This window comes from Cnephaeus nilssonii (genome assembly GCF_951640355.1).
Source record: "Cnephaeus nilssonii genome assembly, chromosome: 5".
NCBI lineage: Eukaryota > Metazoa > Chordata > Mammalia > Chiroptera > Vespertilionidae > Cnephaeus > Cnephaeus nilssonii.
In genome coordinates, this window is record NC_137076.1 from 25,283,322 (window position 1) to 25,302,018 (window position 18,697).

At 51.0% G+C, this 18,697-nt stretch overlaps 1 protein-coding gene across 9 annotated transcripts in view; it reads right to left on the bottom strand.

Moving 5' to 3' along the window:
- Positions 1–18,697, bottom strand: part of DNM2 (dynamin 2) — an 82,536-nt gene that overhangs the window by 42,815 nt on the left and 21,024 nt on the right. For all 9 annotated transcript variants that reach the window (XM_079770438.1, XM_079770437.1, XM_079770436.1 and 6 more), the window contains exon 2: positions 11,844–11,917. In XM_079770438.1, the coding sequence (XP_079626564.1) occupies positions 11,844–11,917 (74 nt within the window). The remainder of the gene's footprint in view (positions 1–11,843; positions 11,918–18,697) is intronic.

Consider the following 18,697-nt stretch of genomic DNA (forward strand, 5'->3'; position numbering starts at 1 on the left):
CTGGCAAAGAACTCATCCCCATGGAATGGACATTTTCATGAAACATTTTGCAAAACTACATACACATAGTGACATATTATGAATTAAAAAAAAATCAACAGATGGATGTGACCACATTTATTCTTTTTGGATGAACAGACTAAAAGAGGAAATATGACATATCAGTCAGATCATGGGTTATATATATATTTTAAAATATATTTTTTAATGATTTCAGAGAGGAAGGGAGAGGGAGAAAGATAGAAACATTGATGACAGAGAATCATTGATCGGCTGCCTCCTGCAAGCCCCCTACTAGGGATTGAGCCCACAACCCAGGTATGTGCCCTGACCAGGAATCGAACAGTGACCTCCTGGTTCATAGGCCGATACTCAACCACTGAGCAATCCGAAGTTGATGAAACTTCCTCTATGGTGTCATACACGAGACTGAGTCCTGGGTCAGGATGCAGAACCTCCCTCACCGTGGGTCATAGTCAAAAGAGATGCAAATCTGCTGTCCCATTGTGTTTCCATGCCACCAACACTTGCCAGCTGGCACATGTCCCTGGGATCCATTTGTCTTTCCCCAAGGCACCCACACGGTATGAGGAATAGAGCATTACTGTTTGCCTCACCAAAGCCTGTCTCAATGTCCCTCCTCCCCTCCTGGCTATTCAAGGGGTCCCCCACCTAGACATGAACCCTTCAGAAGAAATGCTTTCTGGGCAGGGCCTCAAGTGGATGTAAGAGGCCACTGCATGCCTTCTGAGCCAAGAGTGTCTGAAAGCCATATTGACACTGAGACGGAGGGGAGGAAAATAAGTAACTAACAAGGCAGTGCTGGCCCTGTCATCAAGCTAGAGAAATCCAAATCCAGGTATGGGATAAAGAATACAAAATATTCATTGTAGGACGTAGGAATTCACTGAGTTTACAGGTATTTTTACCTAATAATCCCTCAACTTTTCCTTATGTTTGAATTTTCATAGTAAATGTTGGGAACAAGGCTAAGAGATCACGGCTCCTGCCAAAAAAAGAGATGCTAAAAAGAGGGAAATAAGTCACACAGCAAACAGCCTAAAGAACTGGACCACTACAGAGATGCAAAAATGTGTTCTACAGTGCTTGCACAAAGTAAAAAACTAGAAAGCACTTTCATGTCCACCAGGAAGAGACATGGCTACATAAACTGCAGCACAGACATATCATTACTAGTAGCTGCCTCCAAAGAAAGGATGGAGGCCTGGCCAGTGGTGCACAGTGGTTCGAGTGTCAGCACAGGCACCGAAGGATCTTGGGTTCGATTCCCAGTTAAGGGCACGCACGTACCAGGGTTGCAGGTTAAATCTCCAGCCCCAGTTGGGGCCCATGTGGGAAGCAACCAATTGATGTCTCTTTCACATCAATGTTTCTCTCTCTTTCTCTCCCGCCCCCACCCCCACTTCCTCCCTCCCTCCCATTCACTCTCTCTCTCTTAAAAAAAAAAAAAAAATCAATGGGAAAAATATCCTCAGGTGAGGATTAACCAAAAGAAAAGAGAGAGAGAGAGAGAGAGAGAGAGAGAGAGAGAGAGAGAGAAAGGCATGTCTAGAATTTCTACCCACAGGTCACGAGAGAGAAAAAAAATGAGTTCAAGGAACTCATTTCGCCTTCCCATCATAGTAACCTAACAAACTATGACCAACATTCAGCCCTTGTTTTGTGTTGGCCATAGTCTGCTCCTCACAAGTGAACACCTCAGCAGGTAGTCATCTCTGTAATGCCTGTACTACAGATAAGAAAACTGAGGCCCAGAGAGGTGAAGTGACTTGGCCCAAGTTCAGCAGTGGAGCTGAGATTTGGAGTTCAGATAATCTGTCTCCAGGAGTGGCTCTCAAGTCACATGGCCATTGTGAAGCCACCTACGGGCAATTCCTCTCTGAAGCTCTAGGGTCAGGGGGACACCATCAGCTCAGATCACTGAGGACCTTGTCCAGCATGGGCACTGGCCACTCAGAGCAGGGGCAATGAGGACACCAGCTGGAGGATTCAGGATCACCCACCTCACCCCCATCAGCTGACGCAGTTCCCAAGGACAGTCACGCTCCAGCTCTCCACAAGGACAAGAGGAAACACTCGGCTGCTCTTCCTGCAGCAGCCACCCAAAAATGGAACAGTTCTCCAACCCCCACAGCAAACCTCATTTCTTTTCCGGCTCAAGGCCCTGGGCTCAGCACCTGCTAGAGACAATCTCCCTTCAAGGATGAATACAGGGGCATGTGGGATGAGAAAGGTCCCCTGTAAGTGTTGGTGGCATGGAACCTCTGCCCAGCCAAGCCTAGTACCTAGAAGGCCTGGCCCCACCTCCTCCTCTTCCAGGGTCTACCTGCCTGTCACTTCTTCTAGGGAGCTTTTCCTGACTCCATGTCACCAGGCATTCCATCCTGCATCTTGGGTCTCTTCCCCCAGCAGAGCCAGGTCACTGTGGATCATGTTTATGGGACCAGGACCTGTCAGCTGTGGTCCGCCAGGGCCCTGCATGTGCTGGCAGTATCTAGTCTGTGTGGGTCAAGGATATGCAGGAGACTGTGCTGGAAAGCCCCCGCTTCTTCCCCAGCATGTCAGTGGGCAGCAGGAAGGTTCTCTCACCAGCTGCCTTCACCCACACGCACCCTGGATCTAATCTGCAACCTAGGCATGTGCCCTGACTGGGAGTCAAACCTGCAACCTTTTGGTTTAAGGGATGGACGCTCCAACTAACTGAGCCAGCCAGCTGGGCCTCACCACCTGCCTTCTTTACTGGGCTCCTTGCCACTTTGGAACCGTGTCCTAGATTCCAGGGTCATACCAACATTAAAAAGCTTCTACCAAGCCTGCTTTCTCCCCTTGGCACTGACCCTTTTAAAGCCAAACCTCGGCCTTCCTCTCCTGGGAACCCTCCATGTCTCCCACCTCATCCGAGTAAAAGCCAGTCTTTACCACGACCTACAAGGCCCTACAAATTTTCCTCCCCCCGCAATTTCTGACCTCAACTCACTCCTTCTCCAGGCATGCTAGCTTCCCTGCTCACAACTCCAGGCCTGCTCCTACCTCAGGGCTCTTCTCTCTGTCTGCAGGCACACTCAGGGCTCCCTCCCGCTCCTCATTCAGGCGTTACTTTCTCTGGAGGCCTGCCCTGGCCCCCACCTGAGATGACAGACCTCCCCAGTCTCTTTCCCCCTTCAGTGCCTTATCCTTATCATCCTCCAAGCACTCCAATACCATTTACCTTCTCATCCTGTGTATTTTCTCTGGTTCCCAGCTGGAAGGTCCACCCCACAGGGCGGGGAACTGATTCTTGTTGTGCACTGTGTCCTCGGGGCCCCTTCTGGGTGCTCAATAATTTTACGCATGACCGAATCACTCTGCTAGAATATGGCTCCTGATTCAGCTTCTTGGGGGTGGCCCAGTACCCCCAAAGCCACCAAGCTGGGTATATGGGAGTCTAGACAGGGAAGGGTCTGGCAGGGCCATCTGTTGTCTTCCCCTCTCTCCCTCCTTCCCAAAGCACCACTTAACGACATGGGGCGACATAGGTCCAGGCCCGAGCCAGGCTCCTGGTCTGATGGGGAAGATGGACACTGCATAAGCATGTCACAGCAGGTCTGACAGAGGCCCAACATACTAGGAACTGGGAGGGATGGCCTGCCTGACTCCAACCCCAGTCCATGTGATGGAGGCAGGCAAGGGTAGGGGTAGGCAGAGAGCCTGTGCCTGTACCATCTCACTGAAGTGACGCTTCCCCATGTCCTGAGCATGCTCTGTACCTAGAGGAGACTACAAGGGAGGGAGGGGCCTGCCTACTGTCCAGGCTTACTCTCTGTACCTTGGTTTCCCCATGAGGAAAATATAAACAAAGAAATAGACAAGAAGGGTTATTAGCAAAGGCCTCCACAACCCTGTATGTGTTCAAATGCTGGAGATGATTTAACTATCCGTGGTCTCAATTTAGGGTTGAGCTCATCACCTGCGATTCCTAAAGAGCTCCCTCTCAACTCGTTCCCAGCAGCCAAGGCTGAGCTACTGCCCAGTCTGCCTGCCACAGTCCCCACTGCAGAGTTTCGCCCGTCCCCAGCCCAGCTGCTGCGTTTTCAAACCTTCTCTTCCTCCTGCGCAGATAACAAAGCCTGTCCCTCCGGTTCCCAGCCCCTGCCACAGTATTTCAACAGCCACACAAACACCCCTACACTCTTAGCCAAGTGTGCTTCCCTGGGAGGAGGGTCAGCATGTGTAATCAGGCCTTGGGGCTCCACGGGACCCAGTCCAGAGCCTGGAGCACAGCAGGAATAAAGGAATAAAGTGGGCCCTTGTCCAGCAGTCACACTGCCAACCCAGAGGAGCCAGCCACCAGCGTCCACCACAGGGCTTCCCGCCTCGTCCTAACTGTGGGGTCAATGAATGCACTTGCAGTACTTTTCTAGAAAGAGGTTCTACTCAAACTCCTCCCTTCCCCGCCCCCCGCCCCCCCTGCCCCCCCCCCCCCCCCGCACTTGGTCCCTGCCTCCTCCAGGTCTCAGCTCTAAACACCCTACACAGGGAGACCCAACCTGACCACCCGAAGCCAGCAGCACCCGTCTGTCCCTTTGTCCTCTCCTCCACAGCACTCCTCACACTGCACACCATATGCTTGCATGTCCCCTCCTAGAGCTGGAGTTTCAAGAGAGGGACTGTGAAGGACTTGGTTTTGGCCATACTCTCCCCGGTGCCTGGTACAGAATAGTTGCTTAATAAAACCTTACTGAGAAGCCTATTACAAAGCATTAGGTACTGTAGCCTGGGAGGACATCAGCCCATGAAAGCAAGGTCATAAGATCACATTCCTGCCCTAGCTGGCTTGGCTCAGTGGATAGAGCATTAGCCTGTGGACTGAAAAGTCCCAGGTTCAATTCTGGCCAAGGGCACATGCCTGGGGTGGCAGGCTCAATCTCCAGTGGGGGGCGTGGAGGAAGCAGCTGATCAGTGATTCTCTCTCATCATTGATGTTTCTATCTCTCTCTCATTCTCCCTTCCTCTCTGAGATCAATAAAGAAATATATATTTTTTAAAAAAGATCACCTTCCCTACCCCAAAGGCAGAGCAGGTCACTGCTGGCATTTCTTTTTGTTTGTTTCTTTCTTTTTTGTTAATCCTCACCCCAGGATATTTTTTCCATTGTCTTTTAGAGAAAATGGAAGGGAGGGAAGAAAGGGGGCTGGGGGGGAGAGAGAGAGAAACAACATGGATGTGAGAGAGATGTATGGATTGGTTGCCTCCTGCACGCGCTCCAACCAGGGCCTGGGGATCAAACCCACAACCCAGGTATGTGCCCTTGACCCGGAATTGAACCCAAGATCCTTCACTGCACGGGCCGATGCTCTAACCATTGAGGACACTAGCCAGGGCTCTTTCTCTTTTTTGTTTTTCTTTTTTTTTTCTCTCTCTCTCTCTTACTTTTCTTCCTCTTTTTTGTTTGCTTGTTTGTTTTTTGTATTTCTTAAGAATTGCGAAATATCGTGCTAGAACAACCTGCTTCTCAGGCCTGGAAAAGGTGAGTCAGGTATCACATGATTTGGGGAGATGACAGGAGGAAGATAGGGAGGTAGGACTACCTAGCCTCACCCATCTAACAAGACCTCAGTTTCCGAACAATGAAAAGAAACAACATAAAACCTAGTTCTGGGACAATTAGAGAAAGCAATGAAATCCACAGTGCTGGGCCCATGGGAACACACAAATAGCTCAGTTGCCGGATTAGGGGCACTTGCAAAGTTGTTGGGAATCTCAGTGCTCTATGCGGAGGGGCTCTGCCATAATTTTCGTGCCTAGATCCCATCTCTTGTCCATTCTGAACCCAGCGAAGAGCAGAACCACGAGGCTGACTTTCTGGCAGCAGGAGATGGGGTCTGCTTCTCCATACCAGGCACCAACAGGCATGCTGGTCCCGTTGACATGGCCCAGGAGGAATGACATGGGGCTCAAACATACTTGGGAGACCCTGAGTACCACAGGATCTAACAGATCCAATTTCCAGGGACTTGGATCTGATCTCCAGGGACTTTTCAGAGCCTTTAGCTGACCAAGAAGGGACAAAGCACATGGTATCTCCCAAGTTCGTTTGGTCCTCAAGCTCCCTCTGACTTGAGACAAGCTGAGAACATCTCCCAGTCTAGGACACATTGCCACTGGGAAGCTTCGATACTGTGATTCATAGTAAGAAATATATTTGGTCTTCTCTCCATTCCTGGCACAGAGCTCCTAAAATTCGTAGAAAGTCCTAAGTGGTAAGAGCCATAAAATAGTCTCTATTCATAACAAGCCCCTTTCAACCACACCTGAGTTTATGTCAAAGGGAACCAACCTCGTGATTAGAGAATTGGAACTTTCAGTCCCACCCTGTGACCTCTAGAAGGGTACAGGCTAGAGGTTGAATCAACCACCAATAAGGAATGATTTCATCATTCACATCTACATGATGAAGCTCCCACAAAAACCTGAAAGAACAGATTTGGAGAGCTTCTGGGTTAGTGAACACATGGAGGTGTTGACAGAGTGCCTGGGAGCTCCAAGCCACTTCCCCATACCTTCCCTGTGCATCTCTTCCATCTGGCTATTCCTGAGTTATATATTCTTCTAATAAACTGAAAATCTAGTGAGTGAGATGTTTCTCTGAGTTCTGTGAGCCACTCTAGAAACTTAAGGAGCGGGGTCTGGAACCTCTGCTCTATAGCCAATCAGTCAAAAGCACAGATGACAATCTGGACTTGTAATTAGTGTCTACGGGGGGTGGGAGGGGTACAGTCTTGAGGGACTGAGACTTTAACCTGTGGGATCTGAAGGTAGGTAGTATCAGACTGAGCTAAACTGCAGGATACCTGAGAATTGTCCACTAAAATTGGGAGAACTGCTTGGTGATAGGGGAGAAGAACACACATTGGAGAAGGTGACAGCCCTGGCTGGCATCCCAGAGCTTGGTGTGTCAAACTTCGCCAAAAAACTGAGCATAACTCGGGTAGTGTGTCACTTTGAGGAAAAAACTAACTCCAAGACTCTAGTCGCAAATGTTTCATCCTCAGGAGCAGCAAATGTTTCATCCTCGGCATGCGGCCGCGTGTCATCAGAAATGGCTACGCGTGTCACTGCTAACACGCGTGTCATAGGTTCGCCATCACTGGGCAAACCCTCACCAGCTCCCAGCTTGGTTTCCTCATGGAGACACAAGGTGCACACCCAACTGCTGCAGAGCCTATAGGCTTTATAGAAAGAGCCCTGACAGAGCCTGGCTCATGGGAGAAGGTACAGCAGTCGTTGATAATACCGCCCACGGAAGAGAAGGGGCACAGCAGCAGCCCTTAGAGCAGGCGTCCTCAAACTACGGCCCGCGGGCCACATGCAGGTGTTTTTGCCGTTTCGTTTTTTCACTTCAAAATAAGATATGTGCAGTGTGCATAGGAATTTGTTCATAGTTTTTTTTAAACTATAGTCCGGCCCTCCAATGGTCTGAGGGACAGTGAACTGGCCCCCTGTTTAAAAAGTTTGAGGACCCCTGCCTTAGGGCATGCCTAGGCACCTGGCCAATGCTGATGGAGCACCTACTGGGTGCCAGGCCCTGTGCTGGGCACGGGGGCGTGGGAAGGAAGCAATGGAAAATGCAGATCAGCATCCCTGCTCTTGTGCCACTGGTGCTGGAGCAAGGCCAGAGAGAGACCATTAAGAAAATCAAAGGACAGGATGATGTCACATAACATGGGATGCAGAGGAAATACGGCAGCACTGACTGGAGGATGGGGTGGGGTAAGGCTCCCCTAGGGGAGCAGGAGGGGAGGATGGTGCATGGTGTTTCAGGCAGGGAGCACAGTGAGCCTGAGACAGAAACAAATAAGCTGAGCTTGAGAATGAGGAGATTGTGGCTGCAGCTGGTAACCAAGAGGAGGTAAGGTCCCAGAAGCCAACAGGGCCCCGTCAGGACCTCAAAGCCATGAGAGGGAGGCTAGGAACCAAGTCCTGACATCCCCTCTCTGGTTCCTGTGTGCCCAGCCAAGGTCAAGGACAGGAAGGGAGGCTCAGGAGGCCCTAGTCATCCACATTCCACACAAGAACAGTCCCAGCACTTAATGTTTACAAGGCCCAGGGGTGGAGCCTAAGGAGGAGCAGGGTTCACTCAGGAGCCACCAAACCCTGGTAAGCTGCAGTCTGAGGTAATTTTCAACCTAAGCTGATTAAAAGTAATGGCTCACTGAGACCAGTCTGGACAAGGAGAAGCTGGGCACCACTGGGTGTCACAGGAGTCAGAGGGGAGGAATGAGGCCCAGTCTCAGGGCCACACCACAGCCACATGGGGTGCACTCTCACCCCATTAGTACAGGGTGGCAGCCTGGCTCTAAAGTCGTGTCCCAGAGATCCAGCCAGACAAAAGTTCAATCTCTAGGAACAACACAGTCCCTAGGCCCGTAACCCCAGGAGCCCTAGCCATCACTTCGTCCCACACTGCACTGAGCTTCCTCCCTCATATTAGTGGGGTATCCCACCTCCCACCTGCCTACCCCAATCCCAGGGCCTCTGCTGTTTGGTATCTTGGTGGCCTCCCTACCTTGAGGTCACTCTAGCTTGCCCTTCACACCCGAGGCACCACCTCGGGCCAGGCCCCATCACTTCTTCCCAGGCTAACCTCTCCCTGGCCTCCCAGCCCATACTCTTTTTTTAAAAAATATTTTTTTATTAATTTCAGAGAGGAAGGGGGAGAGAGAGAGAAACATCAATGATAAGAGAGAATCATTGATCAGCTGCCTTGAGCCTGCAACCCCAGCATATGCCCCCGACCAGAATCGAACCTGGGACCCTTCAGTCCGCAGGCCAACGCTCTATCCACTGAGCCAAACCGGCTAGGACCCAGCCCATACTCTTGTTCCTGCCTGTCCCTCCTCCACAAAGCCAGTGGGCTGAGCTGCTCTCCCCACCCTGAGTGCCATTCAGGCTCCCACTGCCTGAATCCTTCACCGCCCCTGACAGGCCGTGCCACCTGCTTCCTGGACCCTCCCCAGACTCATCTCACAGCTTCACACACATTGTTGGCCCTCCTAGAGTGTTCCCTCTGAGCCTCTGGGCCAAAGTAGAACCCGTGCCCAGTATACTATCCCCAATGCTCTGTTGCTTTCCCCTCTCAGCCTGGTTGGGCTCAGGGAGCACCAGGACTCTCAGAGGACTCACAGTGCCTCGCTGGTGTCTGAACCAGGCCCAGCACAAAGTAGCCACACATCTACTTGGGTCATTAAGAGACCTAGAATGCCATGGTCAGGTGGGGGAGGGGAGTATGGGAACTGGGATACAGCAAAGGCCACTCCCATGTGGGACACCAGGACTCCTCTCCCACACCCCAACCCAACAGGATTCAAGTACATCTCCAGCTCCATGGCTGCCACCCTGTCCCTACCTGTCCCAGGGCACCTGCTCCCACCTCCTCTTGGATCCCCTGCCCCTGAGCAGGTCCCTGTGGTCTCTTCTCCACAAGCAGCTACAGGATCTGGTCAAGTCACACCTTGGTCTACGGCCACACTTCCCAAGAGTGAATTTAAGATGGGGCTTTCAAGATAACCCTCCATCGTGCCCTCAGGAAAGTGGTTTCAGCTCAGAGGCCTCAGTTCAGTCCTCTGTGAAGTGGGGACGACAGGAATGAAGATTTCAACGTTAATCTGCATCAGGCACTAGGCAGATAATCCGGGTCAAGTTCCTGCCCTTGGTGCTCCCACTGGGGCACTGCTCGCCATGTGCTTCTCCTTCCCCACAGAAGGAATTTCAGTTCCTCCAATAGGCCACTCTGGGCACTGGGATCTCATGATCCTCACACATACTCTCCGCTGGGAAGGAGGGCTCCCCCTTCCCCGACATACCTACCACACTTGTCAGCCTCAACTCACACATTAATTCTTTGGAAACGTTCATGATAGTCCCGTGATGTCCCCACCCTCCCCCCACCACTTGTTCCCATCTGATAAAGGCCAGGCCTGTGCCTCACTCTTTGTCCCTCCACACAAGTCTTCCTCATCTGTCCCCCACCACTAATGGGAGTACCAGGAGGGCAGGTGGTAGGTCCTGATCCTGCTCACCGGGGTGCCCCAGCCCTGGGCCAGCCTGTGGTACATGGTACATGGTCATTGAACCACCACTGGATGACAGCCACTGTGGAGGTGATGAGAGAGCCCTTCCGCCATGACATGGCCCTGACCTTCCAGTGCAGGGAGCCCGCCCACCTGTTCTCCCAGCAAGCTGTCCCCAAACAGGCTGGCAGCAAGCACAAAACGGCAGCTGTTGGGTCAGCACTACTCAGTGGTGTTCTAAGATGTACTTAGACTGAATAACATGGTCTTCGCCACAACAAAGAGGTGCTATTATTATCTCCACTGTTCAGGCAGGAAACATGGCTGTGAGCAGCAGTCCCTCCCCAGGGACAGACAGCCAGTAAGCTGCAGGGCCAGGATCTGAACCTGGGCAGTCTTAGCTCCCAGCTCCCATCTACAGGGTCAGAGGATTTCCCAGAATGGCCAGGGCCAAAAGCATCAGCACTACCCTGGAAACTCACTAAAATGCAGATTATCACCCTTCTACCTCAACAACCTGCAAAATGGGAAGCAAAACCCAGTAGGCCAAGCCCTCTGTGACTAATCCATGTGAACTCTGAAACACTCTGCTCTGCAGCTGCCCGTCCTGGCACAGCTGATTGGCCAGCTGAAACCAGAGGAGGCAGCCCATTGGCTTACCCTCAGAAAGAGGAGCTGGGCCAATCTAATGCAGCCTCTCATCAGAGTCACGGCCTCCCATGGCAAATGGGTAGGGTGAGACTAGGGCACAGCAGAGAGCCTGGTCTGAGCTCTAACCTCAAATTTCAGATCTGGAGCCCACTAGGACGGCAAGTAATTTGGCTAGGCCTCAGTTTCCGTCTGTAAAATGGATGTTGTTGTTGCCTTTCCAGTGCTGAACTGGCCAGGGCTGAACTGGCCAGAGCTGATACTCCAGGTCAGTGGGGAAGCAACATAGAGACTCTGCACTGAGACCCCTAGGGGCTCTAGAGAGAAAAGAGGACCCACCCCAGATATTCCCCTCACCCAGTCCACCTTCTGAACTGAGATGCTTTCGAGAGAGGCCCGAGTGGGTTTCAAGCTGCAAGACATGCCCATGTCATGTCAGGCTTGCACAAGAAGAACAGAAATAAACTTGAGGTCACCATGGGGAGTATAGAAAAAAAATCTACATGTGGAAGATTCTTTATTCAATTCAAGCAACTGAAATTCAAAAGAAAGGAAAAAAAGGAATTCCTTCTGAGGGTCTCTCCCAAAAGTCAATGTTGTGACTAAAGAAGAAATGGCAGGGATGCTGCTGTAATTCAAACAGGAAACATAACAATGGAGTGTAGCATGGGATTGATCAGAGCAGCTGTAAATCAGCCAGGGAGGATATTTGGGGACAACTGGCAACCTGTATGGACTGGACATTAAATAACATGCAGGACTGATTACTTTTCTTGGTGTGGTCTGACTGCAAAATGGCCCAATTGCAAGGGATGGGGCACTGAGGCATTTGGGGTTAAGTGTCACAACGTCTGCTACTGATTTTGAAAGCATTCAGCAAAAACAAGTTATCTACAATACAGCAAGCACATATGGTACCCAGCAGCCTGGTAATGGCTGAGGACGCTGGGGTGGGTGTACGTGTTCAGTGAGCTGTGCTTCAACTTCCCTGCACACATGGAAAACATGAACTCAAACCCAAACATCAGAGACTCCATCATAAGACCCCTGGCTCCTGCAGGACACAGTGACACCCCCCCGCCTCCCATTCACTTCCTGATAAAGCTTTGACTCATCCCACCATACCTGTTTTTGAGAAGATGAGCTGCAGAATGAGAGGCCGCCGGGTGACAATTCCTGAACCTCGGGGAAGGAAGTCCCTGTGGGAGGAGAAAGGAACAGAAATTACTCATGAGGCCAGTTTACAGGACAGGAAGTGTGACCACACGTGGTGGCGCAATCCCCTCTTGCATTTTGGGTGACCTCAGCAAAGACACCAACCCCAGCGGGGCACTGGGGAATGCTCTGGCCTTGGAGGATCCTGAGGCAGGAGGGAGGCATATGACAGAAGGATGGGAACAAATGGAACCACTTCCCTCTGGCTGGCTGCTCCAGCCCCAGCATGCCAAAAGGCCCTTTCCTTAAAAAGTATTTGAACCATCTCTCCCAGACCCAAAGAGATCAGTACATTTCCTACATACATGTTTTAAATTAATATAATGCCATATGTATGACATAAAGACTAAAAGGAAAGTAGCTGGTGACAAAATATGATGTTTCATATCCCAAAAGGACATGTAGATAGAGGCAGGAAGTGGATCAGTGATTGCCCAGGGGTGGAAAATGCAGAGGAGGGAGCTTTCGGGGATGATGAAAATGTTCTCAAATTGGACTGTGGTGACGTTTGCTAATATTTACGGTAAATTTACAAAAAAATCACTGCGTTTGCAATGGATGACTTTCCTAGCATGTAAATGATTCCTCAGTGCAGCTGTTTAATAAAAAATATATATGCCACGTATTTAACTACAGAAATACTCAGGCACTACCTGCACCGACTCACACTATTAAACGTGGATTCATGCAGAGGGCGAAGACTGGAAGCCACCCTGGACCATTAAGGAAGGAAAGCAAAGAGCAGAAGGCCAAGCAGGCACTGAAGTAGAAGTGGCATTTTGAGACTTTTAAAGCCTGCAAAGGACTCTTGTTTCATGTAAAACGGAGAAAGGTTTTATCTAGACTCAGGGAATTTCAAACAAGGTTTGTACCAAGATAAACATTTGGATTATCTGAAATCTGTGCAGGACATAGGGCAAGTGGGGCTGAACAGGTGTGCAGGTGTGCCTCATAAGGCAAGACAACAGCGGCCCTGAGTTCCCAGCCTAGTGCCACTGGTGCCACCTTGCTCCCCAATACTGTGAGAACTATAGTGTCTCGGGGGCGCCCTATTTGTGTTGGGGAGCCCTGTCGGGACCCTAGAGAGTACCAGAGGAGGCAGTTCCTTTTCCCTGCTGACCCATATTCCATTGCATGAATGGACCACAGTTTGTTCACCCATTCACTAGGTGATGGGATATTTGGGGGGGTCTTTCCAAGTTCAGGTCCATAATAAAGCTGCTATGAACATTCTCACTCATGCCTTCTGTTGACATATGCCCTTGTTTCACCTGCTGAGGCACATAGTAGACTTGAAGTTGAACAGGCAAAACTAGTCTCTGCTGACAGAAATCGGAGCAGTTGTTTCCCTCTGGGGTAACTGACTGGTAGGCGCATGAGGAAAATTTCTGGGATGACGACAGCACCCTCTGTCGTGGATCTGTCCAGTGATTACCTGGGTGGGCATGCATTCATTTTAAAAAGCAAAGTATACACTTAAGATTGGGCGAGCTCCTGTTAAATCTCAATAAAAGATCATACGTATATATAAGTCCAAGAGGACATGCTCATGACTCAGGAAAGTACAGAGGCCCTGGCCAGGGAGCTCAGTTGGTTAGAGCGTTGTCTGATACATCAAGGTTGAGGATTCAATCCCCAGTCAGGGCACATACAAGAAGCAAACAATGAATGCATAAATAAGTGGAACAACAAATCGATGTTTCTCTCTCTCTCTCTCTCTCTCTCTCTCTCTCTCTCAAAATCAATCAATAAAAAAATAAAATAAACCTCACGAAAGTACAGAGAGAATAGCCCATTAAAATTTTCCCACAAAATCATTACAATCATGTTAGTTTCCCAGTAAGAATAGCTCAGATCTAAAGAACTTTAAAGCCTATAGGGGTGGGGATGGGGGGCTAATTAAATAAATTAGGGCTCATTCACACTACTGTGGAGCTACACACACACACACACACACACACACACACACACACACACACTCACACACAAAAGCTTTTTATCTCCTGACTTCCATCTGGATATACTGAGGAAAACAAAAGATGCAGAAATGTGTGTGCGTTCTGCAACTAAAGGAAAAAACAACAACAAAATGGAGCCCCTGGAGGCTAGGGCCTGCTCGGAGGGAAAAATCATTGCATGTTCTGGAACATCTTTGAATTGTGCATTATCAACCCTATGAATTACTGACTCCAAAAAATTACTTTTTTAAAAATGTAGTTAACTGTTGTCGAGTGCTCACTGTATACCAGGAACTGAGAACTTTCCATGGATTTACCTCCTTTTACCTACTTAACCATGACGAGAACCACAAAGATGAGTCTGCAACTAGGCCCAGAGGACAGGAAGCTCTGCAAGGGCACCTAGTGATCAGGAGTGGTGTGAGCATGACTGTAACCCATGGGGTCTGAGCCTCTGACCACCGGGTCATCAGGCCTCTGGGCCCAAACATCTGACACAGAAGCCGCCAGCGTCTCCCCAGCCAGGGCTAGGCCTTCTGCCACTGGTGTTGGTACGTGTTGTCCTCTGTGACTGCTCTGGACATGTCTTGGGGGAGGGGGGCGATGGTGTCAGCACCGTGAGCACAATGGTAACACCACAGACATGGACTGGACAATGAGAGCCTGAGCACACGAGGGCTAGCATGATGCCCAAGAGAAACCAGACAGCTCTGGGCACACACAGGGGAAGGTGGCTTTCTGTGGCTGGGACTTCATGGTGAGCAGGAAGTATGAGTGGAGGACACAGCCTGGGTGAAGGAGGCAGAGCCCGTTGGGGAGAAGCCTGAAGGACGAGGATGGGCAGGCAGGGGGGTCCTCACAAGCCAGGAGCCCTGGGACTCATCTAATTGCATTTCTAGAAGCTCCTGGACTGCTGAGTAAAGAGAGCAGCAATACCCACTCTCGGCCTGGACAGCCCCCAAAAAGCAGCCCCCAGAAATTTCCAAGGGGCTCGATGAAGAGGGGCCTGTCCAGTTGTGCCCTAAGGCCCCCCACAGCATTCCTGGCACACAGCAGCAGGGGCCTTGGGGCCTTCATGGCGGCGTGGTGGAAGAAAACCTCCCCCAAGCAGCTCTGCGGGGACAGCTCTGACTGTCCATTTATCTGGAGGTGACTTTCAAGCTTCAGTCATCTGCTTCCTCCTCCTTGACCCCACCCATGTTCCACGGGTCACCACATCCCTCACTGTGGCTCGAAGGTTCCACCTCCCTCCTCTCTCTTCCCCACTGCTACAAGGCCACCATGCACCCAGGCTGTATGACCTTGGGCTGGCTTCCCTGCTTCTTGGTCTCGTTTCCTGGTCAGTAAGGGGGTGGAGGGGTGTGTAACTCCACCCACCTCAGAGGACAGCTGGGTATCAGCAAACAGGTATGGCACAGGGCTGTACCCTCTGCCAGGAAATCCTTCCCCACAGGCCATGCTCATTCACCTATGGACAGATGCAGTAAAATGTACCCCTTCCTCCCAAATGTACATCCTCCACACACCAATACAGCCTCCAGTGAAGGTCTAGTCCATGGACTCTGGAGCCAGTCAGCCTGGGTTCAAAGGTCAGCTTTGCCTCCACAAGCCCTGGACAGGTCTCCACCCTCTCTGAACACTGGCTCAGCTACCTGTGGAATGGGAGGATGCCACCCAACCACCAAAGAGGGCCCGGCTGGCTGTGTGACCTGGCATGAGTCACTTCACCCCTGTGGAGCCTTAGCTTACCAACTCTAAAATGGGCCACCTCTCTCTGGAAGGTGATGAGGGCTCAGGGAATGTCCCCTGAACAGAGCACAAGGCCCCAGCAGGAGCCCTCTGACTTCCAGCCAACAAGAGCAAGGGAACTCCTGCATGGGGAAACAATGGAGGCCAACACCCCAGGCTGGCAGGTGGTCAGGCCTTCCCAGGGAAGGGAAAATAAACAGATAAGCCAGCAGAGGATGAGTCAGCAACAACCCAACCCAGATCCAGTGAATGCCCAGGCCACCCCTTGCCTGACCAGCCTGGTAATAGGTACCCAGCAAGGGCCCTGGGCTGGGATCCCTTCCTTATCACCACACCCTTCTGGAGTCACTCAAAGCCTCAGTGTGGCCGTGAGACCTTAGCACAATGTCAGCAGGGTCCCCACGCTCCTGGGCCTCAGTCATGACCACCCCACAAGGACCACTGGCCACCATGGGCAACATCTCAGCAAACCCTCTAGCGACACTGAAGGAATGAGGCCAGGGTCAATACACCCATTTCACAAATGGATAAACTAAGGCTCAGAGTATTAGGACTTGCCCAAGCCACTCAGTCGGAAGAAGCAAAGCCAAGATGGGAACACAGGTGGGATACCAATGAGGGAGACACCCGTCACCCCTATCTCCAAGGGGGTTTCCTTTGTGGTTTTGCTAGAACAGAGTAGAGCTTATCACTCAGTCTCCAGAGCCTCAACATCCAGCCTGCGCACACCCTGCCATGGTCCCTGCCTCATCTAAGCCCAACAGTGACCATTGATCACCCAGAGCCCAGCCCACACTCAGTGTCTCCAGGCAGGTGCCACTGTGTCATTGTGGTCACTCCAAGGGTCAAGGTTACACTCCTCACTCAGATCAAAAACCTGGGCTCCTCTCACCTCTCACCCCCAACTCACTCCACCCCACCCAGCAGTAAGTCCTGATGGCTCCACCTTCAAATGCAGCCAATTCTCTCCATAACCAAGGCCATTGGTCTGGCCCATCAGTGCTTGCCTGGAACAGTGCAATCGCACCCTCAGGCTGCCCAACCCTCACCCCCACACACTGTTTTCTCCAGAGTGGCCATAGGACACCTTTGGATGCCAAGTTGTGGCATGTGCCCCATCTGTTCAGAACCCTCCCAGGCTTCCACCTCCCTCCCCACAGTCCACAAGGCCCTGCATGATCTGCCCAGTCACCTCCCTGTCCTCACCTCCTCCTAGCCTCCTACTCGCTCGCTTGGCTCCTGGCCTCCTCAATGTTCCCCCAAAACACCACGCAAGCTCCTGCCTCAAGAGATTTGTACTGTCTGCTCCTGGGCCTGGGCCCTCTCCCTGCAGCATTCAACGGGCCAGCAGGAACTCCTAGCCCAACTGTCTCCTCCCTACCCTCACCCCTAATATGAAGCAGCTTCCTTCTGTCACACACCATCCTGATCAATTCTCAATCCTACTCATAACTGGCAACCTCCAGTTTACTGATTTGTTTACCTGACTGTGATCTGCCCCTTCCCAGCCATCCACTCAGTAGAGTGGTAGCCTCATGGGGGCAGGGTCCTCTGCCTGGCACGTTCTCAGGCCTCTCCCCAGCTCCCAACACAGAGCCAGGCACGAGGCAGATGATCAATGCTTATGGGGTGAAAAACGAAACCTGCCATTGTACAAATGAGAATGCGGCTCAGGCCGAAACCGGTTTGGCTCAGTGGATAGAGCGTCGGCCTGCAGACTCAAGGGTCCCAGGTTCGATTCCAGTCAAGGGCATGTGCCTTGGTTGCGGGCACATCCCCAGTGGGGGGTGTGCAGGAGGCAGCTGATCGAAGTTTCTAACTCTCTGTCCCTCTCTCTTCCTCTCTGTGAAAAATCAATAAAATATATTAAAAAAAAAAAAAAAAAGAATGCGGCTCAGAAGGCAGTGGGGTGGGAAGACATCTTATTGGCTTTTACCATCCCACTCCAGACACCACCCCTTCACAAAATTCCCAGCAGGTTGCACCCTGCTCAGGAATTCTGCAGCTTCCAGAGCCAGGCCCGCCCTTGGCACTCAGCCCTACTGTCACCTGCTCCATGGTCTCAACTGACGGCCAGGCCAGGAGCAAAAGCAGGAAGTGGCCCATGGCAACTAGCTGCCCTGGTTCTGGGCTTCTCAGAGCCCAGCTGGGATCCAGGCACTGCCCTCTCCTTTCTGGACAATATGGGCAGGGCAGGTCACCTCTTTGTGCCTTAGTTTCCTCATTTGGTAAGTGGGAATAATGCCATGTCTCAGAGGGTAATTAGAAGGGTTTGAAAAGTTCTTATTGTGGTGCCCAAAAGAATGTTTGCCCTATAAAATCAAAGGAAAACTTACAAAGAGTCAGGATCACACCTCTCCTCTGCTCCAAAGCGTTCCTATGGCCTCCAAGGCCCTAAGCAATTGCCCTGTAACCTTCCTGCTCTTAGCCCCCACCTCCACCTACTCATTAATTCCAGTCAAACCTAGAGGTCAAGAGAAAGTCAAACCTATTCTTGCTTCAGGGCCTTTAAAAATGCTGATTCCCTGCCTGGAATGTCTCCTCAAGCCTTTCCACATCCTGGCTTCCCCTCCACACAGATGTCACCTCCTCTGACTGCCCCTAGGGACCACTCTGCTCTCCTAAGAGGGTTTGCAAGGATGGCCACTCCCTGTGGCAGTGCTTTCCAGAGTGAAACCCATTAACCACTTTGATGTCTATCAGCAGGAAATTGGCTAAATTGGCCTTGGAACTGGCCCAGGAAGCAATTCAGGCTACAGTGCTGAAAACCAAATGAGATGGACCGAATTGATAGTGTCCTCCAATTTTGCCCTTTTTTTTTTTTTTTTAATGTTTGTGTATGTTTCTGGCCTAAGTAGGGACAACAAAGCTTGGAGGAGATAACCAAACCTGGATGGAGGTTGTCTGTGGAATGAGAATGGAAAACTTTGTTTTATAGCCTCCAATGTGATCTGGGTTTCTGTCTTTTAAGACTATTTTATAACTTTTATACCAAGCAAATATTAATTTGTAACTTTTCCGTTGTACTGAGAAGCCCCAAAGCTGAACAGCTCAGCC